At 27.4% G+C, this 24278-nt stretch overlaps 1 protein-coding gene and 1 long non-coding RNA gene across 8 annotated transcripts; both read left to right on the top strand.

The window, feature by feature from the left end:
- Positions 1–567: 567 nt before the first annotated feature.
- Positions 568–22939, top strand: LOC107169374 (beta-alanyl-dopamine/carcinine hydrolase-like). 7 transcript variants are annotated; one of them, XM_089218821.1, is made up of 9 exons: positions 568–956; positions 1136–1394; positions 7006–7094; positions 15309–15506; positions 15593–15703; positions 17216–17453; positions 17885–18128; positions 19882–20084; positions 22522–22939. In XM_089218821.1, exons 2-9 carry the CDS (start codon positions 1298–1300, stop codon positions 22689–22691), a joined length of 1350 nt encoding a protein of 449 aa, XP_089074947.1. In that variant the 5' UTR covers positions 568–956; positions 1136–1297; the 3' UTR covers positions 22692–22939. The 7 variants fall into 7 exon arrangements, with proteins under 7 accessions (XP_089074947.1, XP_089074946.1, XP_089074950.1 ...); XM_089218818.1 differs by lacking the exons at positions 568–956; positions 1136–1394 and adding exons at positions 3446–3600; positions 4456–4548; XM_089218822.1 differs by lacking the exons at positions 568–956; positions 1136–1394 and adding exons at positions 3775–3790; positions 4456–4548.
- On the top strand, positions 7101–9056 carry LOC149058479 (uncharacterized). The gene is made up of 2 exons (XR_016190157.1): positions 7101–8671; positions 8830–9056. It is a non-coding gene; the product is annotated as an uncharacterized LOC149058479 (long non-coding RNA).
- Positions 22940–24278: the final 1339 nt, after the last annotated feature.

The raw sequence follows: 24278 nt of genomic DNA, 5'->3' as shown, positions 1-24278 counted from the left end.
CTTCTATTGTACATAAAAAGTAAGCAAACGATACTTATACTTGTTATATTGAAGTGTGCAGAAAACAAATTAGTAACATGTTACTTGACCGTAAATGAGAGAAATTAAAATACAGAAAAAACGCGTAGTAGGTATTACGATTATGATTGAGAAGTTCTAATCGCAATACCTTAAATTACCTCTAAATTAGAACTCTTGTTCATAATGTGCGGTATTCCGTTGAGTGGTTGGAAAAGATCTCAAACCTCTCAAATAATCCTAAATCACTATATTATGTGACTTTATATGTTACTGTCGCTACCATTCTGGTGTATGGACATTAGATTTTAGACATCATGCAAACATATCCTATTCGAATGGTTTTTTTCGTTCCGCTTCGCAAACAACTTGCATATTATTTACGCTCGTCGTCGCCTTCGGTACCCACCAATCAGCAAACGCCCGGTATGTTTAATCACCCCCTACTCCGCCACGCAACAGTGCATAATTTTAAAACAGTAACAACAATAATAATTATAATTACACCTCGCGAATTACCCTTAAAAGACGCGTTTTCGACGTCGACTGTCGATCATTCGCCGACGCGCAACTGTTCGTCTCTTTCCGCAGCACACTCGATAATATATTAATTAAAATCGATATTATATTTATAATAAAATACAAACAACAGTGTAACCGTAATTTATCTAATATCGTTACATTATCTAAATTTACGCGATACAAATATTAATAAAAATAAATATTCAACAATAATATCGTCGTTGCAAAAACAAATACCTCGTATCTTCAAATAAAATCAATAATGAGTGCTATATATCAAATTTTTCAGAAAAACAATCACATGGTTTAGTGTAAATACCATCATGTAAAATTCACAAAATTTAAATAGAATATAAACATTGAAACTGTTGTGTTATTGTTTAATCAACAAAATAAAACACTAGACAAATTATTAGGTAACTGATCGACAAAGTTTATTTAATGAATTATTGTAACGACCGTGTTGTGTAATAATAATAAGTTTAAAAAATGTGGTCGATGCTAATGCGTACGTGACACACACACATACACAAGTGTTTGAGGAACAGAAACATTATCACATAATATATCCATTATTAATATTAATTTTATTTAGTTTTTTGTGCCTTGTGAAAAATTTACATTTTGAGATACGTGGTATTGTATTGGCAACGAAGACATTATATATTGGTAAATATACGTCAACAACACAACCAACCAGCACCATAGAAGACATCGACGACAAACGAGAGGAAACGAAATAAAAAGTATCACTGAAATGTTGGTCGCTAAAAAGACGATTACTGCCTTCACGTGCCTGGCGATGCTTAATTGCGGAATCTTTCTAGCAATACCGGTAGCCGCTGATAAACCACGTAAGCAGATAATACCAAAACAATAATAATTATGTATCTCATCAATTAATATATTCGTTTAAGGAGTAAATAAAATTAATTATTATATTTCAATGGACTCGTATCGGTTTATTTCCTATAAGCACATGCGATGGTGACTCGGTGTACCTATACGAAATGGTCGAAATCCATTATACATTATAATAATACTTTTAAATTTAACGTATATTATATTTGGTTACTTATTATTGCGCATACTAATGTAATTCTATGACGTTGTATGTTGCCCTTATTTTTCTCATCAACTCGGTAGCTGTCGGTTTAACTTCTACATATAGCTATGTACCCAAGGTGAATTTATATTATAAATCTATAAAGTTAAATATTTTTATGAACATTTTGACGTCTCCAACTCATTGAATCTACCGCAATTTTAGATAATTGTTTTATTCAAAAACGAACAAACGTAGATACGCCTTACCGATTGTATTGTCTGTACATTGTACATAATTAAAATTTCAAAATATATTAACGCCTTTTGAACCATTCATAGAGATTTGAAATTTGAAATTTGAAATTTTTTTTCTATAAATGTCAATAAAAAATGTTTTCGCACTATAAAAAAGTATGAAAATTTAATATAACTATATACAGTTTTCATACATTAACTAAAAACTATCGAAAACACTTGGGTACCTATATTGAATTTCTTAGAACAATTTAAAGTTAAAAATTCATAAAAATGATTTATATTTACGATTTTAAAATTTAATACAAGGTTCTTCTTATGATTTTTTTTTTATAACAAATAGGTAAACTTGAAATTCACATTATTTTTTAAGTGCTAGAAGTCCAAAGTACATTGGTTGAACATGCTGAACTGATGATACTTGAGATTTTAACGAAATATTTATTTTATTATTTTATATTTATGAGAGATTTTAGATTTTTTTTTTCATTTATTGTCGATGAATTTTTTTTTCCGTTTTTGTATATATAATGGTTATTATCGTTGAATTTAAATTTAAAACATTTTAATGTCATTACTAATTTTAAGATACGTCATGCTGAATTCAAATTTTATGAAATGTATCCAGCCTCAAATTATAAAATGTATAAAATAAACTATAAAGTTGCTGTGATTAGAACAAATTAATACACTTTTCAAATAATGTGTATTCATTATTCTAAGTCCATAAACTATGTTACATAAAATACTATACTCGTATAGATAGTCTTTGTGAATTCTGTATTGGGAATAATTTTAAATAATTTTTTTTTTAAGTTTTCAATAAGGTATTTTGAATACTTTTTAACGTCCAATCACTTTTAAAAAATAATTTTATTCTTTTTCTGTCATAGAAATTGCTTTTTAATTGTATAATATAATATGTATATTTCTATACAAAATATTTTGTAGTAGTATATTATTTTGTTTTCTACTGTTTTCAATATTTTCAATTGGACAGTAAGTTATTTGATATTTTCCAATTTTGTAGTAACTAGATGGCGAAGACTATATAAGAATTAATTAATTTTTAATTTTCATATTAATTTGAACAGTGGAGTAATCAGGAGTTTGGGGTGGGGGGTTAACTTATTTTTATATGTAACCCCCTTCTACAGATTATTATAATGTTAATTTATAAACACTGAATTGAAGTAAATAATGATTTTTGTTATTAAAAAAAGTATTCGAAAAATATTTGGAATTTTATTATCATAAAATATTCGAATACATATTGTAAATAGTTCTTTTTAAGTATTTGGAATATGTATTCGAATTACTTTTAAAAAGTATTTTACCCAAGTCAATTGATTTTTCTGTTTTGTTTATTGCGTACACGTGACGCAAAAAACATCCATATATTAATGTAATACTTAAGTATTGAGAATGCGATAAGACCACTAAAGTACATAACAATATTATTATGATATTATATTATCTTTGCCTAAAACGTAAGGTACCTATTAATGAAAAAATAAATATATTCTAAGGTATAGTAATTTATAGTCCGCATCGAGATATCATCCACTGCTGTGCAGTTACATGTAATTTTATGAGTGAATAATATGTTCTTGTACGGTTTAAATCAGTAAAAACATTTTATATATATGTACTAATAACCAATAATTGTATACCAAAGTATATTATATACGTTTATAATATTTATTAATTTTTATAGTTTTATAATAATAATGCACGTTTTCCCTCGCGAAAAAATAGGTAATTTTAAATTTATATTTAATATTAAATTTATAAGATATAACAGTAACGTAATCAATATAATGTGTTCAATATTTTATTTTTGAAAATCCAAGTGTCTAAGAACTTAAAGATGACTCTCGATTTTCTATGTTATATTCGTTACGATACGCACTATAATTCCTTATATTATAGCAAAATATTTGTTGAAGTAAGTTTTTATATGTTGATATCTATACAAAAATTTTAAATTAGTGATGAGTAGTTCAAGATTTATAAGTATTTTAAGTTAAATTTGCGTGATAGTACATAGTAGATCAACAATTTGCGCGTACATTTGTACCTCTTCACTCTGCTCATCAAAACTTTAATACTAATGAATCATTAACTACTCTTCCAAAATTCGATTTTTATACTCTGGAGTACTGCATAAAATATTCTGCCACAAAATAAGAAATAAAAATGCATATTGTAACTAACAATTCAAAAAGCAAAAACGATAAAAATAGCAAAAAATTAAAAAAAAGTTTTAACGATTTAAAATTTAGAAAATAATACAGTTCTAATAATGTTATAAGTTCTTGATATAATGAGTATCTTGTGTAGTATACAGTAGTGTAATATAGATCAATAGATAGCCAATAAAAAATGATGAAAGCACTAGGCTTAATAATAGGCGGAAATTGTACTATATTTATCATAAAATTAGTTGAAATATTCAAATATAAGTTTGTTCTACCAGACTATATCCAAACTACTATTATAATGACATTTAATAATTTAAAAAATGTATTACCTAATTTATTTTTTCTGGAATACATTTAAATACTAGCCCTATGAGTGAAATAACTTAATAATTATTATGTTATCTAATAGTGTGGTACCTAATCGAGATCATTATTTTTTTGAGCTGCGTTGTAACAATCGTAATTTATTACTTGACATTCACGACAACAACAACAACAACAGGTATTACTTATTATTAAGTTTCTGTTGTCTACTCATATAAAATATTTATTATTTATATTGGCTATATTGAAATGTTGCTTGTTATGAGAAAACCATCTAAAACTATTTGTCACTACGACAGAGTGGATCGCGGCCGCGGACGTAATGAAGACATCTACCCGCGTTGTCTAGTGTCTACGTCTTAAAAACATTAACATATGACCAATGACCATTGATTATGAATACTATAGTTAGTATTTTTCATTTCATGATAAATTAAATAGATATGTGAGAAACTCGTGATACGCATGTTTGTGACGAATATGACGTAAGCATTTCGTTAAATGGCTGTTTGGTGAAGTGGTTGTGAAGCCATTGGCGGTGGTGGCTTTAACGGTTGTAGCGGTGGCGGGCAAATAACAAACGGCGAGAAGCTTTGTCACAGTAAGTCGGTTGGGTGCAGGGTGGATGCGCGATTTGTTTCAAAACCGGTATGTTGTTGACACCACACCTATTTAATTTATTATGGTATTTATAATCAATGGTATAACTTAGCAAATTGTACGTTTTGAATAATTCAGAGTTGAACTTAACAGAGTTTAATCTGTTGTGTTTAATTTTTGAAATTAAGTATAACCAAATTTATAAGTACCTAAAAATATTATCTAGTATATTATGACATAGTTTTTTTTTATATATATTTCAATTTTAAAGCGAATTATGAGTATTTTAAAATGATCATAACTCGCTCTAATATTGAAGTATGAAAAAAACTTACACCATCGACTAGATAATATTCCAACTTCGAAATTCGGTAATAGGTCAATTCACTCTTAACTTAAACATAACAGAGTTAAATGAATTAATCAGAACGTTCAATTTGCCATGTTATACGTTCGTAAGACAAATACAACGCGTGCGGGTATGGCGTGCTTTTAACTCGTTGGTACACAATACATAGCCCATCCGAAATTTCGCTCCCTGTCGGACTTGCATTATAATATATTTATAATTTATATATATTATTAGGTATACGAGTGGATAATGCCTCGTTACTATTGCCATTGTTTTAGCCAAACATACCTAATCTTTACAATATTTATGTTATATATAATATAAGATATGAATATAAGAACTATGTAGGTAGACAGATAATGTATATTATGCAAAATAAATATTAACCTTTTCTTTAATTAGGCGTGAGTGTCGAAAGTCGTTGGTTATTTTATACCTATTCGTATAAACGTCGTTCGTGATAAATGATAATGCGATAAAAAAAATCGAAAATATAGCATTATGGGCATAATTATTATACCTATATCGAATAATAAATAGTAAATACTAATAATATATACCGCGTGTTCATGTTGTTGCGGTAGTCATTTTAAATATAAAATATATCTCAACTTTAAACGACTATAGGTAATAAATGTTAAAAACACAAACGTATCAAGTATTCAGGTAAAAATGATTTAACTTCGGAATAGGACTTAAAATAATCAAAATTCATATTATTTATATAATAATAAATAGTTTGCAGTTTGATGAATTTGTATTTAATAATTATTTTGATTCGGTTTAAAAAGAATTATCTAATGATAAATCGATCTGGTTGTATGATTTATGTATTTAATATTTAATATATCATATGTATGCGCACTATCAATAAATGAAAATATAAATCATCTGATAAGACTTATTTTCAACCTCCTTTTTAATAATTCTAATAACTTATACAGTTGTGTAACAGTTGTAATGATGGTCGTTAAAATATGATAATATTCTTTTTTAATATCGATTTTGGAACATAAACTCTAAGTACCTTCATTATAACATTATATAGGCACATACGCTTAAATTATTGTTTTGGTGCATAGTTTTTATCGAGTTAATCCGTTGAAACCTTATATTAATTTAATACCGCATTTCGACCGAGTGTCGTTTCGATTATTATCAGTCATATGACACCGAACTGCTCACTGCACACACGCACACACGCTTGTATCGTATAAAATACATATAACTTCACGGCAGCTAAAATTATATTATTATGTGTAAGCATTCATGATTCATGACTATACAGGAAAAGATTTTGGAGGGAAAAAATCAACGGAAAGCATAAAAACCGACATCGACGCGATGCATCGCACACTGCTAAGCGCGGCGGACTCGGTAACAATATTTAGTATAATTTCTATATATTATATTATTATATGTGTATATTTTTAAAATAATAAATCCGCATAATTGGCTTTGAGATTCATACGGTTTCAGCCCTGTAGCGCACCCGCGTACAGTTCGTAAATTTAGTCTTGTTGACGTCTCCAAATCGTTTGATCGTTATTATATTATGTTATAACATTATTTTTATTTTTTGTATACCACCGCCGGTGATCTAGTGAAATAGATTTTATGATCAGTCTAAGATTTAAGACACATTACAATATTAAAACCAATACTCGATAATGTCATTTCTAGTATCATGCCTGCACACCGTGCCCCGGAGGCTAAACTCCATACCAGTACACCACGTGAAGGGCACACACTACGAAGTCGGATACAGCGTCGTAAGTATAATATGACTGTGTATAACTATAATATACATTAGATTTGAGATAAAATTTTAACACATTAATTAGTTGTAACATTTATACGCATTTTTTGCTTCATAATGACTTTTGTTACCTGACAATATTCACGCGCGGCTGAGTACGGCAAAGTGTGATGAATAATATAGATTCCGAGCACTATGATATTAAAGTTTCAATTTGCTCTTGATATAGATTTGTTACCATTAAAAAATATAGTAAATACCAATAAGTTAGATGACTTTGTCACAAAAGTTTTAAATAATAATAATTTTAAAAAATATCACCATAAAGATTGGAAGATTTTATATAATGTGTGGATTATATGTGTTTACAACCATATTAAGTACATAATATAACGTTTTCGTTGTTCGTAAAAATGTTCTAAAAATTAGATGAATTTATACGTTACAAAAATTATACTACACTTACACTATTTTTTATCAATTTTAGTTTTAGTAAATTGTTCAGTGTGATCACTCAAAAGATGTTAGGTATAATACGTAGTTATCTCAGAAGTAGTTTTTTATATGTTTACGGTACTTGTGTAACGATAAGGAAAAAAAATACATAAATATTTCCCATATAACACATAACACACGAGCAATGTGTTTTAGACATTTTTACCTGATTTAACATAATTTAATAATTAGGTTATTTAAAATATAATATATATATAATATTTAATAATATATAGGTAATATAATTTATTAAAAATATGGTACCTATACCTAGTAATGATAAATAATTAGGTATGAGAATATTGGGAATAAATCGTTGAATTGGAATGCTGCATTAGCATTTTTTATGATGTATAAGGTTGTTATAATTATAATACGTTAGGTGAATATCGATATTTCAATATTTTTCAACCTTTTCACTATTTTTTTTTTTTTTTTTTATATTTATTAATGTGAGTACCAAGGTAATGTTAGATTAGATAAGGTTAATCCAAGTTCATGATAATAATTAGCTATGTGTTTTATTGTTTACTAGTGGGTTTAATTTTTCTTAAAACATATTTGGTACTTAGCGTTTTTAATTCTATTTCATATAACATTGTACTTATGTTTGTAAATAGGCACAACTTAATCTCTTATATTATTATTATTTATATTGTATTCGTTTATTGGCTGTTGGTGTCTACCGGACGGTCGTTATTATTCATGTCATCAATGCTCGCCGAATTGTCGATTAAAAAAAAATACATAATTTTTTCATACTTTTTAAGCATGGACGACTCCTCGTTATATAGAAGCGCCGTATTTCTGTTTTATTGACATTAAACAGATTAGCGTCTTTCGTTATTATTTCGAATAATATCTTATACAAGTCTCTAAATATAACTATAATTTTTGTTGATGTACATCAGTTTTAATACTATATAATCACTGCATTGGAACGGATTCGTCAAAAAAATATAAAATATACCATGCAAATATTAAGGTAATAAATTATTGGCTATGTTTAAATTTTAAATTTTAGACTCATATTATATCACTAGCAGGAATATAGCTGGGAAGTTGGATTTCTCGGAGAGACGAGTGTTTATTCTGGTTAGTTGTCTTGATAAAATTGCATGTTTGTGACATTTTTATTACACACAAATATACTTGGTGTACGGCTATATGTATTGCCTTATATGTCAAACATGACATACTATGATACCTACAAACCGCAGAACGTTAGATAACTTAATGATAATGATTTATAGGTTTTTTTATTGTTTGGCCGCAACTGAAGTTCATCTGCCACTGTATATGACATTTCAACTGCAACTTCAATTGCACTCGTAAAGACCTGTTTCATGGTGTCTCTATAAACGATCGTATACACGTGACGTTTAACAAGAGTATATTTAATAATTTATTGAACACCTGCCATTTTTCTTGTGCACTTATTTTTTTATCATAATAAATAATATATTTACTATGTATTTCATACTATCGTTTAATTCACTGGTGTTTATTACCTTCTTTAACAACGTATATTTTGTTATGGATTTTACACACAACACAAAATAAAACGTACGCACCAATTGAATATTAAAACAATCAATGTATTTACTATAAAAATAATAAGTATACTTAAAATTGTTAGTCTAACGACTAACACTGGTCATACTACGACTGACTTACTCCCTGTGTGTTGTCTCGACGGTGCCCCGTGCCACATCAAAAATCCTTATTCAGCTGATCCCACGCTATAGCAGCGTCGCCCGACACACACTCTGAATTATAATTCTAATTAAATACTTCTATATATTTTATTCAAATATAAAGATATATAAAAATAAAATGTGTAACATTCAGGAGTTCTTAACAATTTGAATGTATCGATGAATCCGATTGAGCGATAAAATGCAAACGATTCATATCAGTGAAATTGCATTTTTTTAAATATAAAATATTAAGAGGACCCGCATGAGTTATCTCCAGCTTATAAATGTAAAATATTGTGAAAACTGTTTTGTGCAAAAGAGAAACACTCAATCCAAACTAAGCAACCAAATCTTCACACCATTATAAAGAGGAGAGCATATTTTACACTTTACAGTACAACGTTATTTTTATTTTTTCGATATCAGAACTAAAAAAAAAATTTCAAAGTTATTCAAGTTTGAAAAATTCAAAAATAATTAATTCTTAAACCAGCGGTTCTCAAACTGTGGTACGCGAAAGACTCCATGGTGGTACGCAGAAGGCCGTATTGTGATAGGATGGAAAATTAAAAACAAATAGTAGATTCTTAGCGTAGCGATGATTTTACAATGTCGTGTGTTTTTTTTAAATATTCATAATAAAGGTTAGATTTCACGGAAAATACGTCAATAAATAAGATATCGAATAGGTTATAATTGTTGATATCGTCGATATTTTTAATCATCAGTGGTACGCGACTGATTGATAATATACTTAAGTGGTACGCGAAAAAACAAGTTTGAGAACCGCTGTCTTAAACAATAACAACTTTTTTCGTATTAGTGATAGGTATCAAAAAATTAAAAACAACATTGCACGGTACATATTCTGCTCTTTATAGTGTGAAAATTTGGTTTCTCGCGCAAAACAGTTTTCGCAATATTTTACATTTGTGAGACAAAAACAATACATGTGGGTGTAGCGTTCTCTTAATTATTAAGTTCCCATAATTACATTGAAAATTCTGCAGGCGCAATCATTTAAAATACAATATATTATTATATTAATAATAAATATAGAGTGTACTTGTCTATGGATCTACATTTAACACACTTAGGTTTTATACGTTTTATTTTCTCGACCTTTTACATTAGATATTAGTCATTGAAATTTATCCATCAAGGATTAACGTCTTACGATGATTAGGGCAATAGTATTAATGATAGGTAGTAATAATAATCATAATAACAAAAAACTGAAAAATAGTTATTATTCTCAAAATAATGTTTTTAATCGTCATCATGATATTGTGCACATATATTTTTAAGACTTAGGGTATATAATATATTTTAATAAACTTACTAAATTTGAATTCATTGTTCCATCAATTGTTATAACGTGTAGATGATTAAAATACAGCAAATCAAAATAATTGTCTCAAATTATCAAATAAAATTAATTTTTACTTCTTTAATTTCTTATTAGCCTATTTATTCAAACTATGAGAAACATAATGTACTCAAATTTTAAGTAAATTTTGAAAACAATACATTTTAATTAGCAAAATAAAACACACGCATAGTTGTGATAATTAATTAATGTAAGTGGGTATAGCATTTTACACATCGATGCTACGTCAGTTATTTGTTAATGATTCGTTTGGATACACCTAATCAGGAAAGGTATAAGATTATAAATTTAATTGTTATGTAAAGTCAAAATTGTATAAGATATTTACTTAATACTTTTTCTATTAAAATATCATTAATAATTTGAAAACAACATATTTGACAGTAATTATCATAATATCATCGTAATTATACTTCGGATATTTTTATGATATAATGTATTATTATTTAAAAACAATAATCAAATATACATTAATTAATTGACAAATTATCAATATTAATTATACATTATATCGTTTATAAAATCATTATAAAGCTGTATAATATTATCATGATATTATTAAATAATTCGATTTTTATCAACGTTTATAAATAGTTTGCAGTGAACAATTATAATTTGAATAAATAGGTAATATAATATTAAGTCTGCTTTTTTTTAATTTCTTAATCGAGAAAGCCTATTGGATTAATGTTGATGATAGATTGGATTAAATTTCAACGTACGATTTTAAGATCAAATAATAACTTGAATATAATGTTAACAATACATAATTATTAGTATGTCACATTAATGCAACTTATTCCTATTTAACAAAAAAAAAATAATAATAATAATATCCTTGTTATTTATTGAGTAGTATACATTATATTATTAATTATTATCTTAGTAATTACTAGGTAAAGGCGATACAGTAGATAATTATAATGTATAACCTTACTATTTTAGAAATAATTAAATATTGTATAATAATTAAAAACACTATAACACTACAAAACTAAAACCTATTCGTTATCGAAATATTTACATTTAAAATTACTTTTATTGTTATAAAAATAAAAACTTACACAAGTGTTATTTATGATAGTGGTATATCGTAAAGAAACATTACGTGCTAGGTAGGTACTTGATTTACTAGTATAATTGAAAAGGTGTAGGTATAAGGTACTAGGTACCTATAAACTGTTTTACAAATCATTGTAAATATCAAAATTATATTATATATCGTGTTTATTACATAAAATTGATGAGTTGAATTCTCTAACCTCATTTACATAAAAAAATACATATTTTTTATTGAATAAATACATCAATAGCATTATAAAACTACAAAGATAATATAAAAACTGAAAAATTCGAGTAATTTGATATAGAATCTGTTTGTTTTAACCATGAACTTGTTCACAGACTGGTTTCCGGTAGCTTAATGATTTTCTTATATAATAATACGAGTAAATGTAAATACCATCTATATAATATGACATATATATATATATATATTGCATAATATGTGTATAAAATAGTTATTTCATTTAATGAACATGGCTTAAGGATTTTAAAGATATTACACTTACAGTAAATTGTATATTTGTTATTTAATTTTGTCCTTAATAATAAATAATAATATATAGGTAGGTACGTGTTATTGCCTTTTATTTAATCACGATAAGAATCATTAGGACTTTCATGATTTTCGAACACGAATAATAATTAGTGATAGTTTAATGTATATGTAGGTAGGTACAGGGTAGGTATACTTATTATAATCGTAGTAACCGACATCGGTTGTTAGACGATTATACGAATTATATGATTATGAAACGATGATTTTTAATTAATTTCGTCATCAATCGAAATAACGATTTTGCATAAATCGAGTTAATAGATTTGTAGATTTGTTTAAAATAACAAAAAAAAAATAATAACCATCGTGAAAATGAGATATAATATTATATTTCTTGTGGTTTTGGACTATACAGAACGGTAGGCATTGAATGAAGTGCAGAATATATAATACACGCCAGTATATGTATACGTATAGTACCTACACGCCGATCGATGCATTATAATATTAACTACTAATATTATAATTTAAAACCATAGTGTGGGTAAAAGAACAACACGTCAACACTACTATTGCCTCGATAATTTATTATTATTGGTTGGTAAACGATTTCAACGAGTAAAAATTAAAAATATTATGCGGTAAGTACATGCAGTGGCGATTCTCCTTCGACGGAACTGGACGACACTGACTATCGTGGCGAATCAGCCCAACGGGAGTACACAATAAATCTCTCATAGGATTTAATTTTTTTTTCGAAGGTGCTCAGGAAGTGTTCCGGTAGCTTTACAATACTCACGTACATTAAATATGATAATCTTTTTGTTATAATCACCTTCCGTTTTTCTCGACTTTACAGTGGGTATAACTACTAAATAAGGTGCAACATTGCACAATATTACGTAGATTAATTTAAATACATTATGTTATTTGAATCGCGCATTTTCAACCGAGTATTTCACGAGGCTTTGAACTATAATACCTTATATAATATATACTTGTAATCAGTCATCCGTCTGATATAATTAGATTGTATAATTTTTAACTGAATGATGGTAATGTAAAAATAGTATAGATACTTTACCTAAACAGTTTACAATATTACATTATATCCAGGTGGGTTTTGAACGCGAGTGACGTTTCACCAATAATTCAATAATAGTCGATTCATTAACACGTCGACCCGCTGACGCAGATCCGTTATAGTTGTTTTCAGAGTAGTTTGACAGGGAAATAGTTCCGACACGAGAGTAGCAGGTAAAGAACTACATACGTTAGTCGCTATTAATGTAATGTGTTAATTCCTATACGAATATAAAAATGAGATGTGTAGTTCCTAAATGGTAAAAAAAAGGCATGTGTGTGTGTGTATTAATAAATTCATACATAACTGAAAAAATTGTATATGTAAGTTCTTACACGATAAAAATAAGTTGCGGATGTTAGTTCCTACACAGTGGAAAAATTGCTCTTTAATTATTGGAATATAATATAGTATGGATTAGATATTGTATCAATATAATTTCTCTTAAGAAAACCACGATGTTTGGTGCCTATATACTTGATAGAATATGACGATAAACCATTTTTTTGATTAATTAATCTAAAATGATTTAATGATTTAAATTTTAAAGACATTATGATCATGATTATCTATTAATTAATTTATGAAATGTGTCTATAGGTATGCCATTTTTAGTATTTTTTTGAGTCATTACAATCAGTTTGAGTAGATTTAATGTATAAAATATACTTTAATAAGAAATATAAACACTTATAATCCTTAATATATTCATGTACTCACAGAATGTCATAAATTCAGTGAAAGGCACATTGAACTAAAACTACCTGAGACACTATACCAGATGCTATCACCCACTCACGAGATGACCAAAAAACTCCTCAATTTCGTGAACTCAACAGAACTGCGTCAACTGATTTCAATATTTTAATTTAGATTAATATGTAAATCTGTAAATATAGGAAATAAGTAGAAATTAAGCAAGTATGTATAAGAAATTAATGTAAATTAAATATGTAACGCCGAATAATAACCATGCAGTTGATGCCCCAAACAATTAATATAAAAAAAAAATCCATAATATAGGTAGCATAAATATACATTTACTGACATTTTAACTTTTTTTACTGTGTATAAGAGCTTACATAGGTATATAATTTTTCCACCGTTTAGGAACTAAAATATAGGTACACACCTTTTTTTTTACTATGTATATAGGAACTTACACATCAAATTTTTATATTCATGTTACAACTAAAATATGTATTTTTTACCTGCTAGGTCTCGTATATGAAGTATATGAACATACATACATTTAATAGACAGAATCCCATCTATTATGAAAATGAAAGATAACGCCATTTTCGAAAGTAACAGTTAATGTGTTTTTATAAAATATTATTTCAACAAAAAAATATAACTATTTAACAAAATAAAATAAAATAAAGGTAATCTCGAAAATTCAATTCAAGATTACTTCAAAAATGCTTTCATTTTTATATTAAGTGTTGTAGCTCTAAAATATATAAGTAAAAATACAGTACCTAATTGGCAATAGCCGATCTGAGTTTTAGTTATTTTAAGTTTATAATTTCATATTTGTACAAAATAATCGACTACGGTTATGAACCATTTGTAAGTTACACCAAGTTGGTATTTTAAATATTATAATAATATAATGATTCATCTTAATATGCGTTAAAATTGTCTATACAAACTCCTTGAGAATATCTTTAAATCAGCCATTAATAAAATTACTCACTTATATTTGCGTAGTTTATACAATATAAATGTATTTCATTAAAGTTAAGCTAATCAAGGGCTTTTAAATATGAATATTTACATAAAATATTTGTTTTTAAACAGAGACTTTTCGGATTTTCGGTTCTTTAATATCGGTGCAGGTTAATAAATAAATAGATATAACCTTTTAAAAAATTCATTCTATCCTTAAAAATGTGTCGATGAAAAATTATACGATAATACATGAAAATATTAATTTTATTAGTTAATTGAGTACAGTTTAGATAAAACAGTTTTTAAAAAAAATCATATTATAGGGACGCACTTTTGGATCAATGATTAAAAAATATTTAAGCTCGTATGAGCCACTCCAGAGTGAGTTCTTACCAATGTACGCCCAACCAGATGGGAAGAAGATTTATGAAGAAAGTTTGAAGGCTACACAAACATACTTCCCTCAGTATGTGATTGAGCTACATGGAGTGGCCGATGGAGCGGAAGTTCCATTTCACGAGGTATTTATGTATTTTTTTATTATTGTAAACAATATTAATATAATTAAGTATGATAACTAAATAAAAGAAATTTAAATATATTTCAGTTGTTCCTAATGGCATTAGATGACACACTACCAAAGAATTTAAACGCCTCGAGTAATGATAAAGGGCCTGTAGGATGTACTTCACTCATAATTAATCAGCCAAATGCACAGGTAAATCAATATAATGTGTAAATAATATACTAATAGTGCTTGTCATTTGTTAAATAGTTTTATCGATAATAGTAAGTTACAAATACATTTTTGTAATGTATAATATTTTAATATTTTATTATTATTAGTGCACAAACGTAGGTAGTATTTCTACAAAAGTTCAAAAAATATATTATAGTGCGTATTTTTTTCACTCAAATAATGTAATATTGTAAATATTTAAATTAATTAATTTTGTAATTTGTAAATCTATAAAAGTTGGCTCGTAAATGTCGCGAGAAAATCGTGGACGCAATTTGGATGTGTTGTGCAAAAACCACGGACGCAACTCGGATATCACGAGGTATATTTTCGTATTTTGGGACGCAATTCGTATGCAGCCAGTTATTCATGACTTTTACGAGTCTCAAAAAAAAAAATTACTTATATCGCTCCTGTGTATTGTAATTACTAATTAACAATTTTTAGAGCCAACTTTTATAGATTTACAAATTACAAAATTAATTAATTTAAATATTTACAATATTACATTATTTGAGTGAAAAAAATACGCACTATAATATATTTTTTGGGCTGCATACGAATTGCGTCCCAAAATACGAAAATATACATCGGGATATCCGAGTTGCGTCCGTGGTTTTTGCACAACACATCCAAATTGCGTCCACGATTTTCTCGCGACATGTACGAGTTGCGTCCTGGTTAATAATTGATTAATTGGTTAATAGTATAAACTTATTATTTTCGTTCCCCTTTTTACATACTGAGGACTGTCATTTGTATAAATAGTGTAGTTAAAAATTGTAATTGTATATTATTTTATAAAATGAGTAAAATTTTGTGTGCCAATTTTTGAACGAACTCAAGACGTGTTAAATATTTGTTTCAAACTCAGTCATAGCTTTTTTTAAATATATTTTTCTTTTTCCACGTCCTCCAAACGATTTCACTACTTTCGTTTATTTTAAAATAACACTTACATAAACGCTTTGAACACGATCGCATTGAACATTATAATTCAAAAAATTTTGAAAAGCGAATTTGTATCCATTAATACGATATAATAGTTTTTTTTTTTACTGGACATTTTAATTATTTCAAAATTTTCCGTTGCAAAGTTAAATAAATATAAATAATATATTGATTTGTCGAACATTGGATGTTGAAGTGTGACTGATGCTAACAAGGACAAAATCAATTTCTAACAATAAATTGTAAACGATATTTATAGATAAGATATCGATACTTGAGATATCAACTAGTTTATCACCAATCATTATTCTCAGTCGCTGAAAACCCCGTGGACACAACTCGGATGTGTCGTGACAAAACCACGGACAAAATATAATTTACGGACGCAATTCGAATGTGCCGGAATAACTAGTTAGGTTTTTGATTAATTTAATTATTAAAATGTTAAGGGGTAGGTAAAAAAATGTTGAGAAAGGGTGTTTTAGATAAGAAATATGAGTCCCCGTAAATTATTAATGTCTACATAATATTGCTGTACAGTTGTTAGGCCATACAGAAGATGCGTTGTCTGAGACGGTAAACAATTATTACATAGTTGCTGCTCATGTGGTGCCCGATGAATCCGAAATGGGTGGCACGTTTCAGGCCAGAGAAGAGAAGTTTCAAGCACTTGCGTACGCTGGTCACTTACCTGGTTACGCAAGCGGCCACAATCAATACGGACTGGTGTACTCGATCAACACGATATTTGTCAGTGAACCACTGAAGGGCAAAATCCGTTAGTAAAAATAACATAAATATGTAGATAAATCACACAAACACTGGAAAATCTATGTATGTACGTAGGACAGGTCGATTGACAACAATTGTGCACGTACGTACAATACTCTATAGGTACATGATTATTTGATTATAGTAAACTCATTTGCGGTAACGTTTTCCATCATAAAAGATAAAACACATTTTTTAATAAATCTAATTTTGTAATTAATCATGGAAGTTGACATCAAATTATAAGTTCTTAAGTTTTAAAATACGTTTCCTGAACGCCGAACGGTTTAAAAACTGACGTACGTATACGCATATATCATGTGACTTTTTCACTATCAGATCACGACTTGCAGCTTTTTTCGGTTCCGTTCCATTCGTGTGTGATGTGCGTAATATTGTTAAATTGTATTATAACACTCATTCGTTTTGTGTTTATAGCCCGAGAGTTTATCACGAGAGCGCTGCTGGCCACGCGGGCTGACGTGAACGATATCTTAAACGTGTTAATCAACAAAGGCGCAGGCACGGCTGATGGATTCAACATGAACTTTGGTTTTCTGCATGAACACAAAGAATCGCGTGTTTTTCACACGGTCGAAGTCACCCCGAAAATCGATTCTGACAGTTCGGAAATTTACTACTCAACCTTCGGTTTGGGAAAAAACTCGTTACATACGAACAGGTGTGTGCGCGTGCCCTTTACCACTGTATAGTTATTATAAATAGTAAACAGAGAGGAAAACATTCCAATAGTCTTTGGTGGTAGCGATGTAATTCATTTCATGACTTGTGTAAATAATATTCACCAGTCACGATTAAGTCTGGATCTTAGTAGGGTCGATGATACACATTTATGTGAATTGTTCAGCAAATTCGAGTTAGCCATTATAACTACCTTATGAATTTTCGGATTTCTAACATTGTTATTAGATTTAAATGATTACGATATAATAAGTAAAACAAAAAAAGCTGGAAAGTGGATATCACTGTGCTGTAAAGTAGGTTACAAGTGGGTAACTGTAATGGATGGAATTAAATTTGAATCCAATGGTATTATATCATTGTATACGAAAAACGATTCTGAGAAGAGACGGTTTATCTGTCTGGGATATATTACTATGGATATAAATACTTGTTAAAATATTTGACTTTCCGGTGGACATATTTTTTTTTTTTTTGATAAAGGTAAACAAACTTATAAGGAATCTTGAATTAAATGTAATTGCCGTAATTTTTACGTATTTAGTCAAAATTTGAACTTTGAATACTTATAAAAAAAAAGTGCCATGTATCTTTAATATTTTTTCAACTGCTATTGAAATAATATGTTGGAAGCCTTATATTCAATTTTGAAGCTTTTTGACCCAACCAATACAATTTTATTGACATAAATAGAAAAAAAAAACTTAAAAAGTTGAAAAATTAAAATGTCAGTGAACAGCTAAAAACTAATCAAAACAATTTGAAAATATTATCAAATATAGAAAATTCCTATATAAATAAACATTCAGTGAAAATTTCAAGTATCTACAGTCATTTTTTTAGAGTTACATCAAAATCGCTAAATGAGAAATCTAGTGAAAATCCAATGTTGTAAAAATTTAAATTTTCAACACTCATAAAAACTTAATTTGACTTTCTGGTGGATATTTTTTATGATAAACGTTGACAAATTTATAAGAAACTTCGTATTAAATTTTCAAATCTTAGATTTAAAAAGACATTTTTTTTTGAATTTCTAGCTTAAAATAATTATTGTGAATTTTCGTGGTTTTTACGTATTTTGTCAATTTTCAAACTTTGAATGTTTATAAAAAAAAATTGTGACTGTATTTATTTCATTTGCTATTGTAGCTATATATTAGAAGTCTTGTATTAAATTTTCAAGCTTTTCTACCCAATAAATATTTTTATCAATATTAATTTAAAAAAAACTAATAATGATCGAAAATTTCATATACTTATAAATAGTTCACTTAAGTCGAAATTTTTTGAAAATTGCGTGGTGAATAGAATATACTTATATAAACATTCGGTGAAAATTTAATGTATTTATGGTCATTTGTTTTAAAATTGCATAAAAAACCATGATTTTTTCGAAAACTGATTGCGCGTAAAATTTCGCGTTTTCCCCTTAATTTTTAGTTTGTTTATCCCGATTATTTAAAAAACTATTAAGATTTTTTTTCCATTGACCCCCGAAAGTACCAACTAGATTCACTTTCTGATCGAATGAAGTAGGTACTGAAATAAAAATTGAAGCACTTTTACTGCCCCAAAACGTGATGACAGACCCCCAAAAAAAAACACCCACACACACATAATAGGTAGTAAAATCAATTCATTCCTCACTCTGCTCAGAATCTAAAATTATAACCATCAAATATTATTTTATTTTATCATGAAAATGTTTAATTTATTTTTTAAATATTCAGATTACTCCATCTGAAGTACCCAGAACTGAACGAAGCCGCTTACAGTAGCAGTGAGTCCAGGGAGAGTCGATACAAGCAGATGACGGAAAACAAGACAGCTGCGAACCTCCAGGACATGTTGGAAATACTCGGAAATAAGGAGGACGATCCATGGCCGATATTTAGTGACAAGTCAGATGCCAGAGTCAGCACGATTAATTTGGGTGAGCGCGTCACATTATAATACGTATAATATTATCGGTATATTGATGTAATAGTGAGTGAATATAGAAAATATTTTATATTAAATTATTTCCTAACCTAACCTAACCCGACTCAACTTGATACATCCAGCCAGAATCGAGTTAGGTATATATAGTTAGTATATATCAAACATATATATAATATATATATATACGAGTATATAGATAGATAGGGTGAAAACCCGCCAAAAAAAATTATGCTAATTAAACGTATGACAAAAATGTTTAATATTATATTATAATATTAACAATTTTTATTTTTATTTATGATTAGTATATAATTTAAGAAATATACTCATATTAGCAAATTCTCAAAAATCGTATTTTTAAGAAAGTTATAATATTTTCAAATTAATTTCACCAAAAAAATATTGAATTTAAAAAAAATTTAAAAAAATAAACTACTTGACTTAGATAAATCTTTAAATCTTTTTACCGTCAAAATTGTTCTTATAATCAAATTTTCAAATAAGCTATTTTACATTTATCCTAATAAGATTTTATAAATGTTATCAATTTTTAAGTTTTTTTATTTTCAGTATTAAAAAATAAAACATAAAAAATTACACTAAAAATGTAGCACAATGGCTACATTGAAAAAATTTTTATAATATTGAATACAACAAACGTTATTCCATATGTCAGATCATCGTGTGACATCATGTATATACAGGGTGTCCCGTGAGGATTTACCCATTGCGATATCTCTCGAAATAATAGTGATATTGAAATTCTGGTTTGGTAATAAAACTCACAGGGATAAGAACTACAATTGTTTCATATTTTAATTTATTTTCATGTTTTGGTAAAAAAGTTAAAAAATATATTTTTATATTTAATTATTTCTAAAAAAATTAAAGATAGCCATTTTGTAAAGTTTATTTTTCTGAAAACATTGACGTTTCAAAATTTTATTTTCATTAATTTCCTGATTTTTAATTTTTTTTTTTAGTTTTGAGAAAAATTGCGAATTATTTAACATTATAATGTTATCAAACATGTGACCCGCCGCGCCACGCGCATTCCCATACGGCCGGCCGAATACTCTTCGTGTTCCTAATAGTTATAAATTTATAATCATATTTTATTTCATCAAAACTACAAAAAATATCAAAAATCAGGAAATTAATGGAAATACAATTTTGAAACGTCAATATTTTTAGAAAAATAAACCCTACAAAATGGCTATCTTTAATTTTTTTGGAAATAATTATTTATATATTTATATTTTACAAAAACATTAAAATAGATTTTAAAATGAAATAATTGTAGTTCTTATCCCTATAAATCTTATTATAAAACCAGAATTTTGATATCTCCATTATTTCGTGAGGTTAGGTTAAGGTGGGGACAAAAATACAAAATATGTAATGTACGAAGTATATTGTATAATATACATATATACTTCATATGCGTTGACAAAACGCGTCACAGCACGATGAACATTTCTACAACGTTTTAAACGTTTTAACGATTCGTTTTAATTCATAAACTGAATGTAGGTAATTGAAAATTGGTTCCATACTGCCTGCTAATTATGAAATATGTCGAAAAAAAATAAACTTGTGCATTTGCAGTAATGTTTTGTGTAAATGTTTAGACAAAATGATTTAAATTCAAAGCTTTTCACAAAACAATATCATCTCTGAAAATATTTTTTACCACGTGATATACACGCGTAGGTTTTTTAAATTTATATTTTGTCGTCTTTTGCCTCTGTAACATATTTTATGCAATAAAAAAAGTTATGGTATGTATTCGAAAATATTGTCCTCTTTGATTTTACATCAGGTGTTTGTAGTTTTAAAATAATTCTTCAAATGTTATAATCTATAAGTTTTGATTTTAATAAGTTAAATTTAAATTAATATCTATGAAGTTGATGATTATGCAATTCGTTCAGGTCTTCATAAATTATACATTAATATATTATACTTTTTTTATTATTTACGATGATTGTGAATTTCTATTGATAAGGGTAACTGTTTTGACCAACACCGAGATAAATTCGATTTTATATCTATATTTTAGGTAAGAAATGTATTTAAAGACGCTAGGAAAGTATTTTGATTTATGGTTGCGCTTTGAACCTACTTATATTTAATTAAAATAATTATTTATCGCTTTCATTTTTTACAATATTTTTACAAATAAAGCTCAATATTAAATATGTATATTAACTTTTATAACTTTATTTATCTAGCTGTTATAATTTTTGCGTTGATTTTGAGATGTGTAAAACGTTCGTATAATTATAATTTTTAGCAACAATTTCGTTAACCACCAAAAAGAAATAATTTTAATCAATAGTAATGTTAGTTTTCTAATAAGTAATGATTATTAATTTAGAAGGCTTATAATGTTACAATATATTTTATCCACGGTTTTATTTATTTAGGTGTTTTCGACTTCGACAAGAAAACTTGGAACATGTGGACCAATGATCCAATTAACACCCCACCTCTATTACAATTACCACTAACATTCACAGATTTGAATGGCCCAACAGAAAACGATGAAGACGTCAACAGTGTTGGAGTCATCAAATTATTTTATCCTGAAAAATGATTAGATATTATATTATTGTCACTATAGTCATTTTACTATTATATAAGTAGTACCTATATAAATTATTTATTATCTTGGTCGTTAATATTCATTATTATATTACATGATGTTATCGAATATCTATAAAAAATAGTACAACATTGTATCCTATGCTGAGTTATTATAATTATAATAATTAATAATTATTGTTAAACTATTACCTATTATATTATATTTTTAGATTATTAATAAAATTAAAACAACACTAATCTTTTTTTTTAATGTGTATATTTCAACCGTGCTTACTAATAAAAATGTTTGCTTGACCATTATAGAATGGTTAGTACAATATGCTAATAAACTGTATATTGTAAAACAAAACACATTATGCAGTAGTTTTTATCTGATAGTAATTTATTTACGTCGGGCTATAGGGTAGAAACAAATCTAGAAAATAAAAATATATTGCAGTGCATGTATTGTAACTTACATGATAAAATGTTTCTGTAATTAATTCCGGTAAATGGTAATGGTTAATGCGTGTCAAATGATTAAACACGATAAAGTACTTAAAGTGTAAAGATTTAATATAATATATAATATTTTGTATTAATGGTTTGTTTATTTTTATTTATTGTCGCTACTGTTTTCTTATTATCTATAGCATATGATTTAGCATGTAATCGAAAAAAAATTTTAAAAAAATTGTTCAGCACCATATATTTTCATTGATTATCAAACATATTTAAAATTACTCAATACTTTTTTGGTTTTGGTCTAGATGTTTTTGGTAAATTCTCTAAAATCAATCTATGAAATTTTCTTCAAAATCGGTCGCATATTTGATTCAATTTTGGATTCCATAAGATTTTTTTGGGGTGAGAGGTCAAATTATCTTTCATATTTTGAACAGTTTTTAAATATTAACATTTATTTTGATAAATGTAAGGATAATATTATTAGTGAACTAATATAAAACAACTATGCTCATTTGAAATTCTCTTTGCTCGTTTATTTATTTAATTAATTACTGTATCCGAGTTTGGAGAAAATAATTGAAAATCGTGTAACTAATGTATTCATACAAAGTTACTATAAATAATTTTATTTTAAAGTGATTTTCGACTTCAGTAATAATACTTGGATCATTTGGACCAGTAATTCAGCAGATAATCCACCTCTATTGCTGTTTTACACTTGCTACTAACGTTCACGGACTTAATCAGTCCTCTAGCAGTCTAGCTGTTGATTTTAATAAGTGAATAATGGGATGGAGGACCGTAGTAAAAATTTACTAATTAAAGATAATTTATCGTAATCAAAACTAATCAAGACTTAACATGGTATTGAAATCAACAAATATAATGTTTTATTGTTAAGGCTAATACTATTATGATAGTCACCTGTTCAAAATGTATAATATTAAATACAATAACACTCAACTAATTAGCTGGTCTTGTAACCACAATATAATTAATTGCGATTTACCATTGAGCTGCAATCAGAGTATTTTTATTTTTCAAATTTCAAACTATATTCCAAAATACAACTGTACTTACAGCATTAATTTCACTTTGCAAACACCATAAGATGGGGGTACAGAAATTC

Source organism: Diuraphis noxia, unplaced genomic scaffold (genome assembly GCF_037042655.1).
Source record: "Diuraphis noxia isolate RWA-SAM2 unplaced genomic scaffold, SU_Dnox_SAM2 contig0002, whole genome shotgun sequence".
Taxonomy (NCBI): Eukaryota; Metazoa; Arthropoda; class Insecta; order Hemiptera; family Aphididae; genus Diuraphis; species Diuraphis noxia.
This window is presented reverse-complemented; position numbering and strand designations above follow the sequence as displayed.